This window comes from Maudiozyma barnettii (assembly GCF_903064755.1).
Source record: "Maudiozyma barnettii strain CLIB 1767 genome assembly, contig: KABA2_03, whole genome shotgun sequence".
In the NCBI taxonomy this organism is placed as follows: Eukaryota; Fungi; Ascomycota; class Saccharomycetes; order Saccharomycetales; family Saccharomycetaceae; genus Maudiozyma; species Maudiozyma barnettii.
The window spans coordinates 1,304,589-1,322,116 of record NW_024545240.1 but is presented as its reverse complement, the minus strand read 5'-3'; the positions used below and the strand labels follow the sequence as shown (position 1 = coordinate 1,322,116).

Here is a 17,528-nt window from a genome sequence, read left to right as displayed (position 1 = left end):
CAGTGGAACAGATGCTTGTTGATCGTACACAGACATATCTTGATTGACTTGTTGTTTAGTTGGTGTTTCGTTGGTCACACCGCAGTAGCATACAGCGTGCAAAGGAGAGAGACATGGACGAAGTAGATGATATTCTGAACCAAAATGAAGCAGAAGAAGAGGAGGAGGAGGAAGAGGAGGAGGAGGAAGAATTGCAAGAACTGGATGACGACGAGGAGCAAGAGAACGACAACGATGACGACGAGGGCGAGGGGAATGACAATGAGAACGATATAGATGAGGACGACGACGGCGATGACGAGAAGGACAATGAGGATGGGGATGGGGATGAGGATGAGGATGAGGATGAGGATGAGGATGGGGATATGGATGTCGATGAGGATGAGGATGAGGATGAGGAGCACGAGGATGAGGAGCAGAAAGACGACGATACCAACTCCATCCCTCAGAGGGATGCCCTTCACGACTACTACCTCTCTTTGCTCCAGTCCTCGAAAATTGCATCTGCTTATAATATTATACCAACTGTGGCCATTCCAATTCAATCACATATCAATACGCTGTCCCTATCAAAAGGGCTGAAATATTTATTTGTAGGGGGTGATGACGGTTACATCAGAAAATATGACTTATTGAACTCTATCGACGGCCAATTATCCTTGACAATCTTACAGAAACATTCCTTGGCCGAATCGATTTCAAATGCAGGGATCTTGACTGGCTATTGGGAAAATGAAATTCCACAGAAAAAAGCACAAATGAATATAATCGAAAAAAACAATAAAATCGACTATCAACCAATAGTGTCACCCGTTTACTCCATAGAGGTGCAAAGCCAATGCATGTTCTTACTTAGTGGACAAGATAATGGGGGGATAGCAATGCAAAGTATTAGATTCATGGAAGGCTCGACAATCCATTATTTCAAAGAACATTCTTCAGTGGTCAATCTCTTGAGATTGAATGACAAAGAAGATAAGTTCATGAGTGCGTCATGGGACAAACGAATTCTCGAGTGGGATTTAAATAAACCGCAAACTTTTGTGAACGAATTTAAAGGAAGTAATTCTGAATTATCATCTTTAGAATATAGACCGTTGTTTTCCTCAGTTGAAATACAACAACAATCTACGGAAAAGAATAATCCTGATAATAACGATGAAGACGACGATTCATTATTTGGTGATGATGAAGACGATGACGACAACAACAGCAACGATCACAATAACAATAACAATAACAACAAGACCGGTACACATGTGCCGAGTGACGAAATTTCAAACGAAACTTTAAGAATAGTATACGACGAAACAACATTCATGTCGTCGGGTCTGAACGGTTCAATTAATATTTGGGATAAACGTATTAGTAAATCTCCTGCATTGTCTCTCAATAGAGGACCCGGGATACCGCCTTGGTGTTTTTCTGCATGTTGGAGTGCCTCTGGTGATAGAATATATGCAGGTAGAAGAAATGCGTGTATTGAAGAATTCGATTTGAAGATGCCTAGTCAAACTGCAAAGGTATTAAAACTACCTTCAATTTCGGGACCTGTCACTTGTGTGAAATCAATGCCAAATCAACGACATTTACTGGTAGGGTCAAGAGATAATATTAGATTGTTTGATACTCAAGTAGACCCGAAGAATAATATACCATTCTTAATCGTTCCAGGTCATCATGGTGGCGCGATTTCAAATCTTTATGTAGATCCAAGTTGTAGATTTGTAATTAGTACAAGTGGGAATCGGGGTTGGCAAGGGACTTCCACCGATACTGTACTATTGTACGAAGTAGATATACAATAATTATTATAATCCGATATATATATATATATATATGAATAATTGTATATTCGACAAGGTTTTTACTATTGCTTTTTTTTTTGGCAGTTGTTGAATGTGTGACGTTTTTTTGTGTATACTAAAAACCGACAACTCAAAACATAGTCAAAAAAGAACCTATTATATATATAACACCAAGGTAAACTCAATAATATCTTATCAAGTACTGAAGTTCCAGTTTATTTTACAATCGAAAAATCAATAAATTCATATATCCACTGTATCATGACTAAAGAGGTGTCGTCTCCTTTAACGGCATTGATTGGTATGTCACAATTATTATTTTTTTACTCTCAATTTTGAAGACTGACTAAAATACTAACGTTTAACAAAATTCTATTTTTGTCTTTTAATCTATATTTTTAGTGGGCCAAACACCGACAGCACAATTCCTAGGTTGGAGATTAAGTTTAGGAAACGCTTTCATAATTTTATCTTCCAAATATGTTTCAAGTGATAGTTTAGTCTCATGGAAATCTTATAAATTTGGCGCAAATTTCTATGCTCCTAATATATTTGTCAAAGAAGTTCCTGAATTAAGAGAAAAATTGATCGAAGGGGAAAATAATGGTACTCGTTACAAAATAGATGTGCTAGTATTAGCACCAATATCTCTAGATGATTTGAAGACAGATTGTCAATTTTTATCCGAATTTATTGATTCGGATACCGTGGTGATGGTAAGTTCAGATTTTGGTTGTGAATTAGAACCTATCGTAATGGAACATTTAGAAGGGAATTTTAAGTGTGTAATGTCGATTGTTTGTGATGTTGAATGCAGACAATTATCCCTTGGTTCATACGTTTTAGTAAACGATGATCATTGTATTATTCATTTGGGGATCACATATCATTCTCAAAACTTCGAGGATAAAGCTAAATTGGTTCAAAATAAATCGATGGTTAAGAAAGAATTATTACAAATAAATTCAACTACAAATAAATTTTGCGAAATATTGACACTCTCCAAATGGTTACAAGTCAATAAGATTTTATCAAAAACACAAATGGCTTTAATGTTATGGGAAATTATTATCCCGAAGATTTCTTTGAATATATTATCAATAATTTATGAACAATTTGATTATGTTAAACTGTTAGAAACTAAATCTACAATGAAAATTTATAAAGATCTGGTATTAGAATTAATGAATATTTGTTGTATGCAATGTGGATCACATATCGGAAAATTTTTATTGCCTGAAGAGAAACTTTCGATTGATTTTAATAAGATTGTGGAATTAAGTGTTAGGAGAAGTAACGATTTGGCAACTGTAACAGTTAGTGAGCATCCAGAATATTTATCATTGACATTTGAAGCTTATTGTTTTTATCATAGATTTCAATTTCCAGCTCATATCTTATTATATCAACCTATTTTATTGGCTAAAAAGTATAAGATGGTTAGTTCTAATCTAAATTTTTTATTTGGGTTTTATACTAGATTATTAAGTTTGAGTGGATTAACTATCGATGGAAAACATTGTCAAAGAGTAAGTTCAATGTTTGAAAAGACTATAATAATGGATATTGAAGAAGATCAAAAGGATTCACCAACTACAAAATGTGAGAAACCCAAAGAGGAGTCAAATGAATTGTTTCCAACAATCTCACCAGAATTGGAAAAATTATATATCGATGTTGAAGGGTATACTACTGCAACCGAGATTCAAGAAACTGATACAGGTACGTCGACCAAATTTTCTCAGCAAGTAGATTCTTTAACCTCTCTAGATGTATCTGAATTACAAAAGACGACTCATCAAAATAATAATGATAGTGATAAAGAAGAGAACGATAATGTTGCAATCCAAAGTTTGCCCAGTGAAACAGTCTTGAACGGAATGTGTGGTTCAAGTTCACAATCAACCGATCATAACAGTTATCTGAAGGATTCGCTTTGGACAACTGACTTTGAGACTCATGGTGTAGTGGGGATTCCTCATCATTTTTCAAAATCATCCAGTTCTAATGGGTTTCAATTGAATGAAAGTATCAGATCCTTAGAGGTGCAATTAAGAACAAGTAATTATCTATTTTCCAAAGATTACGATAGAATCAATGGACAATTGATCAATGAATCAAAGATTATCACTCAGAAAGAACATAATCAGATTAGACAAAAGTATGCACCACAGGAAACACATATTTGGAAATTACAAAGAAGGTTAAATTTACATAGAGGACTAGTGGGTGGATTCCCAACTAAACCTTGTGAGGATTTATTAAACCACATCAAGATTCTTAACAGAGCGAACACTGGGGACGTTCTTCCTTTCACAACAGCAAGGTTTGGTGTAGTCGATACGTTCCATTTATTAAATGAGAATAAAGAAAGTATAATGGCATTGTTTGACAAACAGCAGTCTACCGAACCAAACAACCCAGAAGATGAACCCACAACCACATTACAGATTACCGACAGCAAGAATCATGACGAACCCCTAGCGCAATTAACTGACACAATATATAAATAAGTTTATAAATATATACATATATATACATATATATTCATACGAAAAATCCAATAACTTTTGGCGTCTCTCTCTCTCTCTTTCTATCAGAAAATGATTCAAATCACGGAGTTTTGGGAGGTTCGCTGCTTACTATTTCGGTAGGTGCGCCAAAATTTCATTGATTGTTTTGATTTATTTTGCGTCTTTTTAAATTCCCGTTCGTGTTTACTTTCTCATATTTAAAATATAAATAAATAAACAGATAAATATATAAATGGAGAAAAAAGAATTTTAGATAAAGAAGTTTTATTTTGAATTTATTTCTCGTTGTGAGCACCAATCTTATTACTTACTGTCCAATAGTACAATTACACTACAATTATGGACCTGCTGGACATGTTCAAAGCCGACACAACGGAGCTGGGTCCTGCCGAAGATCAAGATAGGGGGAAGACAAGCATACCAAGCAATAACAATATTCAACAGAATGACATAGGGTCAGGGAATCTAATGATGGATAACTACAATGCGGACGATTTTCTGCTAATAGATAAAGCAGGTAACCAGGATGGCATGTTTCTTGGAGAAATGATAGAGGAACTGGATTTCAGCAAATGGTTGACTGATGATGATGACGTGAGTCGACCAAATGATAATGCTGAAGCCGGCGTTCCTGCTACAACTGCTACAACTAGATCCACTATAGATACTGCTAGTATACCCTCACCTTTACCTATTACAGAAAACTATGTATCACATACAACTAACTCTACGCGAAAGAATAGTATATCTGATAAGAGAGCTCCTCCAGATAATATGATAGGGATACATAGAGATCGATTTACATTGAAGAGAACTAAGTCTAACCCTTTTTATTCACCTTCTCAACAGATTAGAAATTTGGTTATGAAGAAGAAAGGAGCTCTAGGGAGTACTAATAGGTTTACATTACAGAAATCGTATTCTAGTGATGTTTTGCCTTTAAGTGAACAGAACGTCAATGTGAGACGTACCAATTCAACTACGAATAATGATAATACAAAGAAATAATGAACCACCCACCCCCACTAAACAAAAACAATATATATGTAGGATATTCGATATGTAATGATACCACAATACAAAAACATTTTTGAAATTATTATTTAGCAATGTATATTCGATGGGTTTTTGAGAAGGATCAAGAAGTAGAACATCAATGTATATGTACAACGATATATATTTGTTTTGACCCCCAGGTGTGATCCTTTGTTGTACTTAGTACTAGTATCACTTCTTTACTGACCTCATTTTTTCTTGATTGACCGGGGGCAGAGAGGCCTGGCATAGAAATTTGAGAAAACGAAAAATTTTCAAGATTGATGAGCTACAAATAATATATAATAGCGATGAGCTTGTCTGACTGCAACTAGAAAAGGCAAGAACAGAGGAGCAGGATAAGGATATATAGAACTAAATTAGCGTCATGAGCAAGCAAATTACGATGGATTCCAATATGGATGATCTTTTCAATGCGTTGAAAGAGTCGGTCACAAAAGAGAGCACACCTACAACTGTGGACACAACTAATCAAGTCGATAATGACTTGGATGCTAATGACAATATTGTGGGACTTGATGGTGATAAACGTGATACAGAAAAGATATTTCGTGATATCGAGATCACTATGAACAAACTACCAAAACTTGACAATGGATTTGATTCCTTGGTGAAGACCAAGACTGTTATACCGAATGATAAATCGAGTACAGTGAAGTCAAAGATGGTACAAAAGGAAAAAACGCAGGATGACTGGTTTACTATACCAAAACCAAGTGATAGTAAGCGTAAAGAACTACAGAGAGATCTGACGTTGATTAAACATAGGGCTGCTTTGGACCCAAAGAGACATTATAAGAAGGATAGATGGGTAGTACCTGAACGCTTCTCTGTTGGTACAATCGTTGAAAGTAAAGGTGAATTTTATAGTAGTAGGATTAAGAATAAAGATAGAAAGTCTACTATTTTGGAATCCCTTATGGGAGATGATACAGGTAAGAAATATTTCAAGAGGAAATTTACAGAGATTCAAGATCAAAAGAGCAGTGGTCGTAGAGGTCATTATAACAAGAGTAAAGCCATGAGAAAGAGATACTAATAAATAAAAAAGAAGAGTAAAAGATAGAGGAGATGAAAAAAATTATACTTTTTCGATATACATAAATAAATATATATTTCAATTTTATTGTGAATTTTTAAATGTGGCTCCCTTTATAATAAATTATTATGATTCATAGAGTGGATAGAAAGAAGAAGAATAGTATTTTTAAAATTTTGTTTTCATTTTTTTTTTCCTTAAAATTAATTGATAAATTAGAAGTTAATTGGTTTATCGAAGGCAGCCATATTAGCTTCTTTAAATGCTTCAGATAACGTTGGATGAGCATGGCAAACTCTAGCAATATCTTCAGCAGATGCACCATACTCTAGAGCCAACCCAGCTTCAGCGATCATTTCACCGGCGTTTGGACCAATAATGTGTGCCCCCAATAATCTTTCAGTCTTAGCATCGATCAAGATCTTAACAAACCCGTCAGTATCTTGGTTGGTCTTAGCTCTTGAATTGGCAATGAATGGGAATTTACCAACTTTATATTCTATGCCATCAGCCTTCAATTCTTGTTCTGTCTTCCCGGCCCAAGCGACTTCTGGGTGAGAATACATCACAGATGGGATATTGTTATAGTTAACATGGCCGTAACCAGTCTTAATGATCTCTACTGCAGCGATACCTTCTTCTTCTGCTTTGTGGGCCAACATAGGACCGAAAGTAACATCACCGATAACTTTAATATTAGGATGCTTAGTACTATATTTATCGTCAATGACCAATCTTCCTTTCTTATCAACCTCTAGACCGATCTTTTCAGCGTTTAACCCTTGAACGTATGGTCTTCTTCCAACTGCTACCAATAGGACATCTGCCTCCAGAGATTCTTTTTCCCCTGTCTTGGCGTTTTCCATTTCAATGTTAACTATATCGCCATTTCTTGTAGCAGACATGACTTTTGTTTGTAATTTGAACTTAATACCTTGTTTTTTTAATAATTTCTGTGTAGTGGTGGCAACTTCATCATCCATAGAGGCACCAATCTTTGGTTGATATTCTAATACTGTGACATTTGAACCTAGTCTATTATAAACAGAACCCATTTCTAGACCAATAATACCACCACCAATAATGGCTAATCTCTTTGGAACTTCCTTCAATGAGAGACAACCTGTCGAGGAGACAATACGTTCTTCATCGATTGTGATCCCTGGGAATGGAGAGACTTCGGACCCTGTAGCAATCAAGATATTCTTAGCCTTTAACATAACCTCTTCAGAAACAGTATCTTTTAAGCCTTCGACAGGTTTCACTAGGACTTCAGTTTCTGAGTTAAATGCACCTTCACCTTTGTAATAAGTGACTTTATTCTTCTTAAATAGCATTTCTACACCACCAGTCAACTGATTAACCACTTTTTCCTTGGCTGCCATGAAATTTTTAAAGTTTAAACCTACGGCTTTTGGGTCGACATCGACACCTCTATTCTTCGAGTCCGTTAGAATCTGATGGTAGAACAACGAGTTATTTAGTAATGCCTTTGATGGGATACAACCGACGTTTAGACATGTACCACCTAGTTTCCCACGTTTTTCGATACAGGCAGTATCGAACCCTAACTGAGCTGCTTTAATGGCGGCGACGTAGCCTGCTGGCCCACCACCGATGATCACTAGATCATGAGTTTTTGTTGAGTATGCACGCAGAGATTGTTTAGTAAACACTGATCTCAGCATATTTGATATGTAATAGTAATAATGTAATAGTTGTTTTGCTTTGGATACCTGCTCTTTATGATGAGTTCGAGTGGTAAAAATCGTGTAATGGTTTACTTATATCTAGAATTTGTATTACCAATAATTTCCCTTTTTTATTGTTGGCGGTGGTAATTTCAGTTTCCAGTTTTCAGTGTGGTTGAAGCCGAGCGGAGTGCGCAAAGCTGTGTGACTCTGACCGTTGATTGGTTGCACTGCTAGCACTGCTATTAATTACATAGAAGATAGAGATAGAGATAGAGATAGAGGTGATAAGAGATGGTTGTATACAATGTGGACAGTCGCTATCCGCCCAGCGTATCTCACGATCGTTCAATCGAGGATACAATTTTGTAGTTCTATACAGCGAGCACTGGCCATGACTAACGGTTGGTGTGCAAGGGAAGTAGAGGTGGTAATCGCATCCACCACATAGCCACTAACAAACAAGGTGATCAGTGGGTGAAACTGCTTTGTTATGAGGAACTGTGTACAATGGGTCCGGGTCCAGAACTAACAAGACGTTTCTGTCTACAGGCTGCCTTGCTCATGATGGCCGACTCACGCTCTCATTATATATATATAAATAATAATAATTTGGATAATTATACAATTATAGGAATATATACAGGCATTCACAGCCAATAATAGATTACTTCACCCTTTGCATTTAGCATGTTTTGCCAGAATTGAAGTTCTCTCTCTCTCTCTCTCTCACACTGTGTTTGCTGCACACCTTTTCCTTTTTTGGCAGCAACGAAAAAAAAGTGAAAAATTTGTACTTCTTGAAACTCTTCTTGAAGTGGTGGTCGTTTATTCTTTCAGGTTGTTGCAATATACGAGGATCTGGAAAGCCTGTGTCTGCAGATACTTATCTAACGTGTTGTCCTTTTCACTGAGGCACTGCTACAACTGCTGCATTGTAGTTGAATTGCGGGAACAATATAGCACTCTTTCTTCTATCTGCTTACACACCACTATAGGCTACATTTACATTTATATATATATTTATATAGGTTATTTTCTTTTTTGCTGTGCCTTGGTCTGTGCCTGGGCTGGTCTCCTGATCTGTTTTGACAGTTCTATTTAAGTAACTTCTCACCGGATATAGTTTATTTCCTAACGAAGAACAGGGGTTGGCACTACGTTCCTCTGTGTTCAGTATATACCTCTTAGTGGAAATTGACTGCGGAATGTACATAAAACTGTATTTACAAACTGGTTCTGTAACTCCATATTCTTCTAAACAAACGCCAAAACTAAGTATATTTCCCACGTAACTACTCGAGAACTCGAATTAAATATACTAGTATGGACATGACTTCAAAATATTTAAAAAAAATATTGTTATTGTTGTCACCCCCCACTCACCTCCTCTTTCAGACTACTGTGGAACTAGGTAAATAATATATAAAAAGCAAGTATATTTCAGTCTCGATGAATTCGAAACATCCTTTTTATTATTATTTATTCTTCACATCTCTTACCTCTCTTCTTCTTTGTATTTATTTCATTAGTGTATATATCAATACTCACTCTGTGACCTATTTAAATTAAATTAAATTAAAATAAAATAAAAATGAATTTCTTCACTGTTGCACTACCTGTTGTCCTTGCTTCTTTGCAAGCCGTCATGGCTGACACCCCAGATATCAATATCGTCAATACCAACAATGGTGGTGACTTACAAGGTTTCCAAGTCTCCTTAGATAACGGTATGCTAAAATTGACCTCTGGTTCCAAAAAGGACTACCAAGTTATCACTGATGCTGGTAAATTGAAACTTTCTGATGGTACTTACGCCGTCTCTTTGACCGATGGTTCTTTCGTCACTGGTACTGAAAGTTTAGGTACTGCTGGTTGGTCCATTCAAAACAGTAAACTATACTTCAAGGGTTCTGACACTTTCTACGGTGTCAGAGGTTCTGGTAGTAGTTCCAACGCTACCTATACTTTTGCTACTAGTCAAGGTTCTGATGGTAAATCCGTCGTCTTTGATGCTGTGTCTAACACCGATGAAACTGTTGTTAACTTCCCAGATAACAGCACTTCTTCATCAAACTCTTCCTCTTCTGTTACTTCCGGTACATACACTAACTCTACTACTGGTATCAATTCTGGTAACTCTACCAATGGTTCTACTTCCACCTCTAACTCTACTTCTGCTTCTCACAACTCTACTTCCACAAGCTCTCATAAGAACGGTGCCGCCATTGCTAACGTTCCAGCTTACGGTGTCCTAGCTGCCCTAGCCCTACTAATATAAGAAGGTTTTTGAACTTGTTTATTAACTTGTTAAACATTTATCTTATATATATATATAAATGACTTTGTATAAACTATCAATAATAATATACTTTAATTTTGTGTAAGAATACACCTCAAACGTTCAAACGGATCTTTCAGACTATAACATACATAGACGTAATGGGATTAGGAACGTTGGTGTATAGTAAGCTATCAATTTAAATTTATCCATGGAATTTAATGGAAGACCTGTGGCCGGATAGTACCCACGTTGATAAATCACCCAAATGCAGAACAACGAGGTCAATGACGCATTCAGTCCATACAATTTTAATAATCTGGCAACAGTCTTACGTTTGGTTAACTTTTGGGCCTTAACTTCTTTCGTAGAATCATTATTTCCCTGATTAAACACAGTCATATTCTTAATGAAATAGAAAAATGCTGGCAATTGAAAGATTAACTCAAGGATTACCATCCAATAGAACCAAGATGGTTTCTCCAACAACAAGAAATCGTTGTTAGCAGCAATGTGCCATTCGATCATGCTGTTAAGCGTCTCAGTCATTGGTGGGAAACATATTGTAGAATCAATAAAAATCGTTAATGGGATATGAATAATAAAATATACCGTGTAAAACAACTGCTCCGCAGAAGAAGTTAGTACTGTGCAACCCATTGCTTCTATTCGATAAGTGTCCAATCTAGTTGAATGGTTATTCAATTAATTACACTCTCTAGTTAGTATCCTTTTATAAACTTATTTGTTTAAAAAGTCTCAAAACTTCTAAATAAATTATTCAACTTTCTCAGGCTACGCGGATTGCTCGTTCAAGGAAAATTGTGATTGATTATACGAGATGAGATGATAATAGAACAGATACTAATTGATACTGAATGAACAGGATATCACTACATGAATGTGCGAGAATGTATTTTAACGGTTGGCCACATATTATCGGAGTTATATATCTGTGTTGGATTGGCGTGAATCATGGGAAGAGAGCTCCTCGTATTAAATGTTTAAGAGATGCGTTCAAGCCATACTCTTTCATTAATTCAAACAACATTTGATTCACATCAGGCTTAGTGACCAACGTTCCATCAGCAAATATTTCCAGATTTATTTTTGAGCGGGGTATGACAGAACCTTCAGGTATTTCGATTTTAATTGTAAGTCTAATAAGATTATTATTCTGGTTTGCATTGTTAAGGACAATCTCACGTTCAATATCCATATAATTTGATTGGTTCTCAAAAAACGAATCTTGGATCCAGGAACGAAATTTTCCAACAATGCCACTAAACAATTCTTGTCTCTTCCAAAGCAATCTATCATATTCACTGAGACAAAATAATATTGCCGTTGGATTGTCTGAATGTTTTTTTATGAATGATCTCATATTCAAATTCAATGTTGATGGGGTGAACTTGGATATTTCAAATGATTGTAAAGTTTGTTCGGATGAATCATATAGCATTATAAACGTTATTTTTACAATATGTTTTACGTTTCTTAAAAAGCGTATAGTAACAGTAATTTTCTTATTAGATTTTTCGTTAACTCTCTCCACAATATCCATTTTCATATGCGGATATAAATATTGCCTTAAGTATCTTAATCTTACATTCATATTCAATAGAGGTAGAGTATCATATTTTGAGGCTAACTCATCTTGCATTGAAGAGTTCCCATCAATTTTATTAGAAGGAAGCTGATTTCTATCATCAATATTTGGAAACCTGTTATTTCTTGAAGATATTGACATTAAATCCATTAAAGTCTTGGCCATATTGTGATCAATTTCGTCATTCGTATCCTCAGTTTCGAGTTCCTCCGGTTGTGGTAATTCTGTACCATTTCCTTCTGGAGTGTTTTGAAGTTCTATATTCAACTCATCAACTTCTTTTAACAACTTTTCTCGTTCTAATAATAATTTCTCTCTCGTATCCTCCAATTTTAACTGTTTTCTATCTGATGCACTCAGCATGTTCAATTCTAAATCGCTTGATTTGTCAGTTGTCGTTGGTAACGTCTTAGTAGTTCTATTGGCGATCCCCAGGAAGCTGGAACTTGAGCTGTGGTGACCGCCATCATTTCTGGACACATTGACATCGCTACTCAAATCTGAAGTAAAATCCATTGTCGTTTCACTCGTATCCGTAGTAAAAGGAAATATTTACAATCGTTTGCTATCCTTTTAACGAGTTTTCTAGCTTTTAATGTCGAAGTTTTCACCTCAACAGGATCGCCAGAAATATAATAAACAAACAAAATGTTGGCGCTTAATGAATTTCGCGATGCTTAATAAAAAGGTTTCCAACAATTCAGACATTCTATATTACAGAACTTCCAGAAGAGAACCTATATAAGAAACTACATACTACGGAAATTTTGTCTAGTTAACAATGAATAGATACGATAGACAGTTGAGATTATGGGGTAGTGCGGGTCAGGATTTGTTGTCTAAGGCCCACATTTGTATCATTGGACCAGAGAACTCGTTACTACAGGAAACAATCAAGAACTTGGTTCTAGTTGGTATTTCGAAGTTCACATGGTTCAAGAGTAATGATGCACCAGCTTATTCCCAAAATGATCTATTCTATAAAGATCTTATTCAAGATATGGTTCCGCTAAATCCTCGAGGTGTCTCCATTATTCAAGAGTCAATGTTCAATATACATGAAATAACGCAAAATAATAACTTTTCAATAAGCATAGTAATATCAGAAACTAATATACCAGAAGAGCTGTTAAGGGAGTTATCATCGTCTGAGTTGTCCCCTGTAATAATGTCCCATACAGAGGGTCTATATGGGTATGTTTATACCAAACTATTTGAGCCACATTGGGTAATAGAATCTCGTCCTGACTATGAAGTACCATCCCTTCGATTGGACTCTCCTTGGGATGAATTGCGTGAATATATGGATACCATTAGATTCGAAACTTTGGACGAATATTCTATGGCGGAATTACCATATGTAGTGTTACTTTACAAGGTATTACAACATTTGCACTCTAGCACACAGATCGACCATAAAATGATAAAGGATACTTTAACGAACTGGTACGTTTCAGATATTAACCCAAAGGGTACGAATGATTTGAATTATGATGAAGCACTTCGATATGCACATGTGGCTTTGCCAAATGAAAGCTACAAAGTTGGTTTACAAAAATTAATAGATTTTTCCCAACAAGATGACAATGATAGATCGAACCAGTGGAGAGATAATTACAACAGACAAATAGTTACATTAGTTCATGCATTATCAATCTATTTGGATTCAAATTGTGGTGATTTAATGGTGAATGCTAGTATCCCAGATATGGAATCGAGTTCAAAAATATTTGGGGAGTTACAGCAAGTATACAGGAATAAAGCCACTCGTGATTTGACAGAGTTTTCCGGAGTAGTTCATCAGCTAGATGAGAGTATTCCTAACGATTTAATAACAAGTTTTTCGTGTAATGTGAAAAATATAAAACGTATTGAACCCACAGCAAGACCAATAAATGATTTCCTAACTGATTCTAAACTTACGGAGCCCTATCCAATTTTGAGTACACTTCTTAAATTTCAAAAACACCAACAAGTGGAGAGGACATCTGATAACAAATCATTTTTTCTCTATGAGAGCTATCCAACAACTTCCTTTATTGGGGGGTTAATCTCCCAGGAAGTTATTAAACTGATAACTCATCAGTACATCCCAATTAGTAACACCCTCATTTATGACGGTATGCATAATAATATCACAAGTTTCAAATGCTAGAACAAGACTGAACAGGCTAAGCTAAGAATGAAATAACTAATCTTCCGCCCCTCATTTCAGGGCAGATTGCATTATCACATCATTGTGAATGATATTTCTAACGGTTGTTATGTCTGATGCCATCATTTCTAGAGTCATCGTAACTTTGTTATCAGTTGCTGCGAGATAATACAGCGCGGTATTTTTTTTTCTTACTTGGTTGCTTCTATTATTAATGGGCCTCATTTCTCTGCCACAGACATTTTGACCTTCCGGCATGGGGGAAGAACTTCCTTTGATCCATATTTTGGAGATGATATAAATCTAAAAGTTTATATTACAACACCTATAATTTGTGGTATCTACTTACTTTCAGCAAATCACAGTTTGCTTGAAAGTTCTAATAACACAAACACTGTAAACAAAAAAATAGTTGTAACTACATTTAAGAATGGCTCAATCTAAAGATAATCCTCCTATTGTTCCAAAGGGTTGGAAAGCGATTTTTGACGATGAATACTCAACATGGTTTTATGTTGATTTGTCATCTGAAAAATCACAATGGGAGGCACCAAAAGGTACTACTTGGTCGAATTCTCGTCCAGATGGGCCGCCTCCTTACTCCAGTAAAGACAACACAAATAATAATCAATCTAGAGATCAAAAGAATAGTTCTAACAGGCAATCCCAGCAGCAACCCCAGCAGCAACGCGTATATCAACAGCAACAGCCAATGTATCAACAGCAGCCCGTTTATCAGCAGCAGCCGGTTTATCAGCAGCAGCCCATTTATCAACAGCCTGTATACCAACAACCTGTTTATCAACAACAACCTCAGAGGCAGTCTAACCATGGTACCAGAAATGGTTTCTTAGGTGCAGGTGCAGGTCTACTTGGTGGTTTATTACTTGCAGATGCGTTAGAATCACATCATGGTGGTGAGACGGTCGTTGAAAATAACTACTATGGTGATGATGGCGGCTACGATGGTGGCTACGATGGCGGTTTTGACGGTGGTTTTGATGGTGGTTTCTGATCGGATGACTTACATCATTTTCCACAACATAATATCCAATATTACTATATACTGTTTACATAACGGACTACTTATACGTTTTATACCCTGCATTTATGTATTATTATTTATAATAAAATCAATACATACAAATAAAAAACAAGAAAAAATATGCATTAGAAATAGTGTATCAAAATATATTATATATTTAAGGGATCACAAGTCATCGAATTGACCTTGAACGTCGTTGTTTTGTTTTTGTTTCTTCCTAGACTCTAATATCTCATTTTTCCAATCGTTATTCGACTCTTCATCAGAATTACCGTCGTCACCATTCTTAGCCAGTTCTTCTTCAATGGCTTTTCTCTTTAATTGCATCTTCTCTCTTCTTTTAGTTTTCACTTCCTTTGAGGAACTGTTATTAGACCAAGCCATATTCTTCTTCTTCAATTCAAATTTAAGTTTCTTTTTATCATTGATTTTTTGAAGGTTGGCCAAATCTTTCAATCTAGCCTGTTCACGTTTTGGATCAGCGTATGTATATGAGTTAAGATCGACTGGTGGATCAACCAACCAACCATCTCCAAAAGTAATTTTATGACCGGGATTTAATGGATCTTCATCTTTTAAATTCTTTGTGATTTCAGGCATTCTTGGTAAACGGAAAAGACCGTACATTTTACATAGACCAACATAGTCTAGTGTTTGTAATCTAAAGATTGAACTGGCAGAATGATTAGAATAATATCTGATAAATGCGACATACGATCTAACAGCATGATCAAATCTAGCTCTATCCTTTAATAACCATGATTTCATTTCTTCATAGAATTTGTCGTTATCGGGATTTTGTTCTAACAAGTCATTAGCTGGAGTTAGAATAATATTCTTGACCTCTAAGAAATCAATATAATCTTCTTCTCTACCTTCATTTAGGAATGTAATGGCTTTACCTATTCTATTCAATCTACCCGTTCTTCCACATCTATGAAGGAAGTAATCTGTGTCCGTAGGTGGATCCAGCTGAATCACTAGATCCACATCTGGTATATCAATACCTCTTGCAGCAACATCTGTGGTCAACAATACAGAGTTTGCAAGATCCTCTGTAAATTTATTCAATGTCTTCATACGAGAACTAGTTTGCAGTTTCCCATGTAAAGAATAGACACCAATATCATTGGATATATAATTGTCTGATGATGCTGTTTTTTGTAAATGGGTAATGAATGAATAAAAATATTGGACTGAACTACATGATGGGAAATATACTATACATTTCTTGAATCTATAGTTTTCAAGGATGTGTAACAATTGTTGTAATTTCTCCTTAGGTTTCACTATACAGTAGTTGAATGATATAGTGGATGGTGCAGAAATTTTACTATTGACAGTAATCTTGACTGGGTTTCTTAACCCTGTCTTAAAGATATCGTTCCCTGCACTCTTAATCGTTGCAGAAAACAGTCCAGTTCTTCTCTGTTTTGGCAACATTCGTAAAATTTTCTCTACGTCACCTAGGAAACTACTATCCAGTAATCTGTCTGCTTCATCTAAGATGGACATATTACATGAGGTGATCTTAACACGAGGATCTTGGAAAAATTCCAAAACTCTACCTGGAGTCCCAATCATTATCAATGGTTTGTTCTCTAACAAAAAATTCACGTCATCATGTACATTCATACTATCAGTACCGACAATAAGTTGAGATTTAATCGGATATTTTTGAGCTTTCTCTTCAGGGTATTGTTCCAAAAATTTATCGATAACAGATTGAATTTGTTTAGCCAATTCTCTAGTTGGCGAGAGAATTAATGTATGGAAATGACCTTTCTTTATATTTGTGGCTGCTTGCTCTGCTACGATCCGTTCAAGAATCGGAACCACAAATGCCACAGTCTTACCTGACCCAGTAACAGAATCTACTACAACATCTTTATTACCAGTTAGTAATGGAATCGTCGAGGCTTGCACTGGTGTCATCTGCTCAAACCCCATCACATCGATGGCTGTACGTATCCATGGTTGAAGGTTATTTTGTAGGGAATCCCATTCAAGCGATTTTGACATTGTTACAGTTTGGTATAGCTCTTAGTGAGATCCCAATACTTGCTCTAATAATCAGAAATAATCGAATATAATGGTAGTAAAATAGTCAAGAGCTCATCGCCAAACTTCTTCACTTCTTTATAAAAACACTGAATAGAAAAATTTTCAGCGATGGCGAGCCCTAACTTCGCTTCGCAGACCAAAGAGAGCCAAACCCTATATTTGACTGTCACACTAATCCTGGCATTACAAAACCCAACTGGCAAGTTTAGATGATGTGGATACTTTAAAAGCATCGATATTTATTGG

The 17,528-nt window shown here is 35.9% G+C and overlaps 11 protein-coding genes across 11 annotated transcripts; 7 read left to right on the top strand and 4 right to left on the bottom strand.

The window, feature by feature from the left end:
• Nucleotides 1–113: 113 nt before the first annotated feature.
• SPT8 (SAGA complex subunit SPT8) lies at nucleotides 114–1,808 on the top strand (the record flags this gene model as incomplete). The annotated part of the gene is made up of 1 exon (XM_041550044.1): nucleotides 114–1,808. One exon carries the CDS (start codon nucleotides 114–116, stop codon nucleotides 1,806–1,808), a length of 1,695 nt encoding a protein of 564 aa, XP_041405978.1.
• A 261-nt stretch (nucleotides 1,809–2,069) lies between these two features.
• Nucleotides 2,070–4,321, top strand: OSW2 (Osw2p; the record flags this gene model as incomplete). Its single annotated transcript, XM_041550043.1, has 2 exons — nucleotides 2,070–2,109; nucleotides 2,211–4,321. 2 exons carry the CDS (start codon nucleotides 2,070–2,072, stop codon nucleotides 4,319–4,321), a joined length of 2,151 nt encoding a protein of 716 aa, XP_041405977.1.
• Nucleotides 4,322–4,681: 360 nt separating this feature from the next.
• KABA2_03S13288 (uncharacterized protein) lies at nucleotides 4,682–5,350 on the top strand (the record flags this gene model as incomplete). The annotated part of the gene is made up of 1 exon (XM_041550042.1): nucleotides 4,682–5,350. One exon carries the CDS (start codon nucleotides 4,682–4,684, stop codon nucleotides 5,348–5,350), a length of 669 nt encoding a protein of 222 aa, XP_041405976.1.
• Nucleotides 5,351–5,783: 433 nt separating this feature from the next.
• FCF2 (Fcf2p) lies at nucleotides 5,784–6,437 on the top strand (the record flags this gene model as incomplete). The annotated part of the gene is made up of 1 exon (XM_041550041.1): nucleotides 5,784–6,437. The coding sequence occupies one exon, from the start codon at nucleotides 5,784–5,786 to the stop codon at nucleotides 6,435–6,437; it is 654 nt and encodes a 217-aa protein (XP_041405975.1).
• A 215-nt stretch (nucleotides 6,438–6,652) lies between these two features.
• LPD1 (dihydrolipoyl dehydrogenase) lies at nucleotides 6,653–8,125 on the bottom strand (the record flags this gene model as incomplete). Its single annotated transcript, XM_041550040.1, has 1 exon — nucleotides 6,653–8,125. The coding sequence occupies one exon, from the start codon at nucleotides 8,123–8,125 to the stop codon at nucleotides 6,653–6,655; it is 1,473 nt and encodes a 490-aa protein (XP_041405974.1).
• Nucleotides 8,126–9,722: 1,597 nt separating this feature from the next.
• Nucleotides 9,723–10,409, top strand: KABA2_03S13222 (uncharacterized protein; the record flags this gene model as incomplete). The annotated part of the gene is made up of 1 exon (XM_041550039.1): nucleotides 9,723–10,409. The coding sequence occupies one exon, from the start codon at nucleotides 9,723–9,725 to the stop codon at nucleotides 10,407–10,409; it is 687 nt and encodes a 228-aa protein (XP_041405973.1).
• A 141-nt stretch (nucleotides 10,410–10,550) lies between these two features.
• Nucleotides 10,551–11,069, bottom strand: EMA19 (Ema19p; the record flags this gene model as incomplete). Its single annotated transcript, XM_041550038.1, has 1 exon — nucleotides 10,551–11,069. The coding sequence occupies one exon, from the start codon at nucleotides 11,067–11,069 to the stop codon at nucleotides 10,551–10,553; it is 519 nt and encodes a 172-aa protein (XP_041405972.1).
• A 313-nt stretch (nucleotides 11,070–11,382) lies between these two features.
• On the bottom strand, nucleotides 11,383–12,534 carry CTF19 (Ctf19p; the record flags this gene model as incomplete). The annotated part of the gene is made up of 1 exon (XM_041550037.1): nucleotides 11,383–12,534. The coding sequence occupies one exon, from the start codon at nucleotides 12,532–12,534 to the stop codon at nucleotides 11,383–11,385; it is 1,152 nt and encodes a 383-aa protein (XP_041405971.1).
• A 265-nt stretch (nucleotides 12,535–12,799) lies between these two features.
• Nucleotides 12,800–14,173, top strand: ULA1 (Ula1p; the record flags this gene model as incomplete). Its single annotated transcript, XM_041550036.1, has 1 exon — nucleotides 12,800–14,173. The coding sequence occupies one exon, from the start codon at nucleotides 12,800–12,802 to the stop codon at nucleotides 14,171–14,173; it is 1,374 nt and encodes a 457-aa protein (XP_041405970.1).
• A 430-nt stretch (nucleotides 14,174–14,603) lies between these two features.
• Nucleotides 14,604–15,188, top strand: WWM1 (Wwm1p; the record flags this gene model as incomplete). Its single annotated transcript, XM_041550035.1, has 1 exon — nucleotides 14,604–15,188. One exon carries the CDS (start codon nucleotides 14,604–14,606, stop codon nucleotides 15,186–15,188), a length of 585 nt encoding a protein of 194 aa, XP_041405969.1.
• A 195-nt stretch (nucleotides 15,189–15,383) lies between these two features.
• Nucleotides 15,384–17,240, bottom strand: SPB4 (putative ATP-dependent RNA helicase SPB4; the record flags this gene model as incomplete). The annotated part of the gene is made up of 1 exon (XM_041550034.1): nucleotides 15,384–17,240. One exon carries the CDS (start codon nucleotides 17,238–17,240, stop codon nucleotides 15,384–15,386), a length of 1,857 nt encoding a protein of 618 aa, XP_041405968.1.
• Between the last annotated feature and the right edge of the window lie 288 nt (nucleotides 17,241–17,528).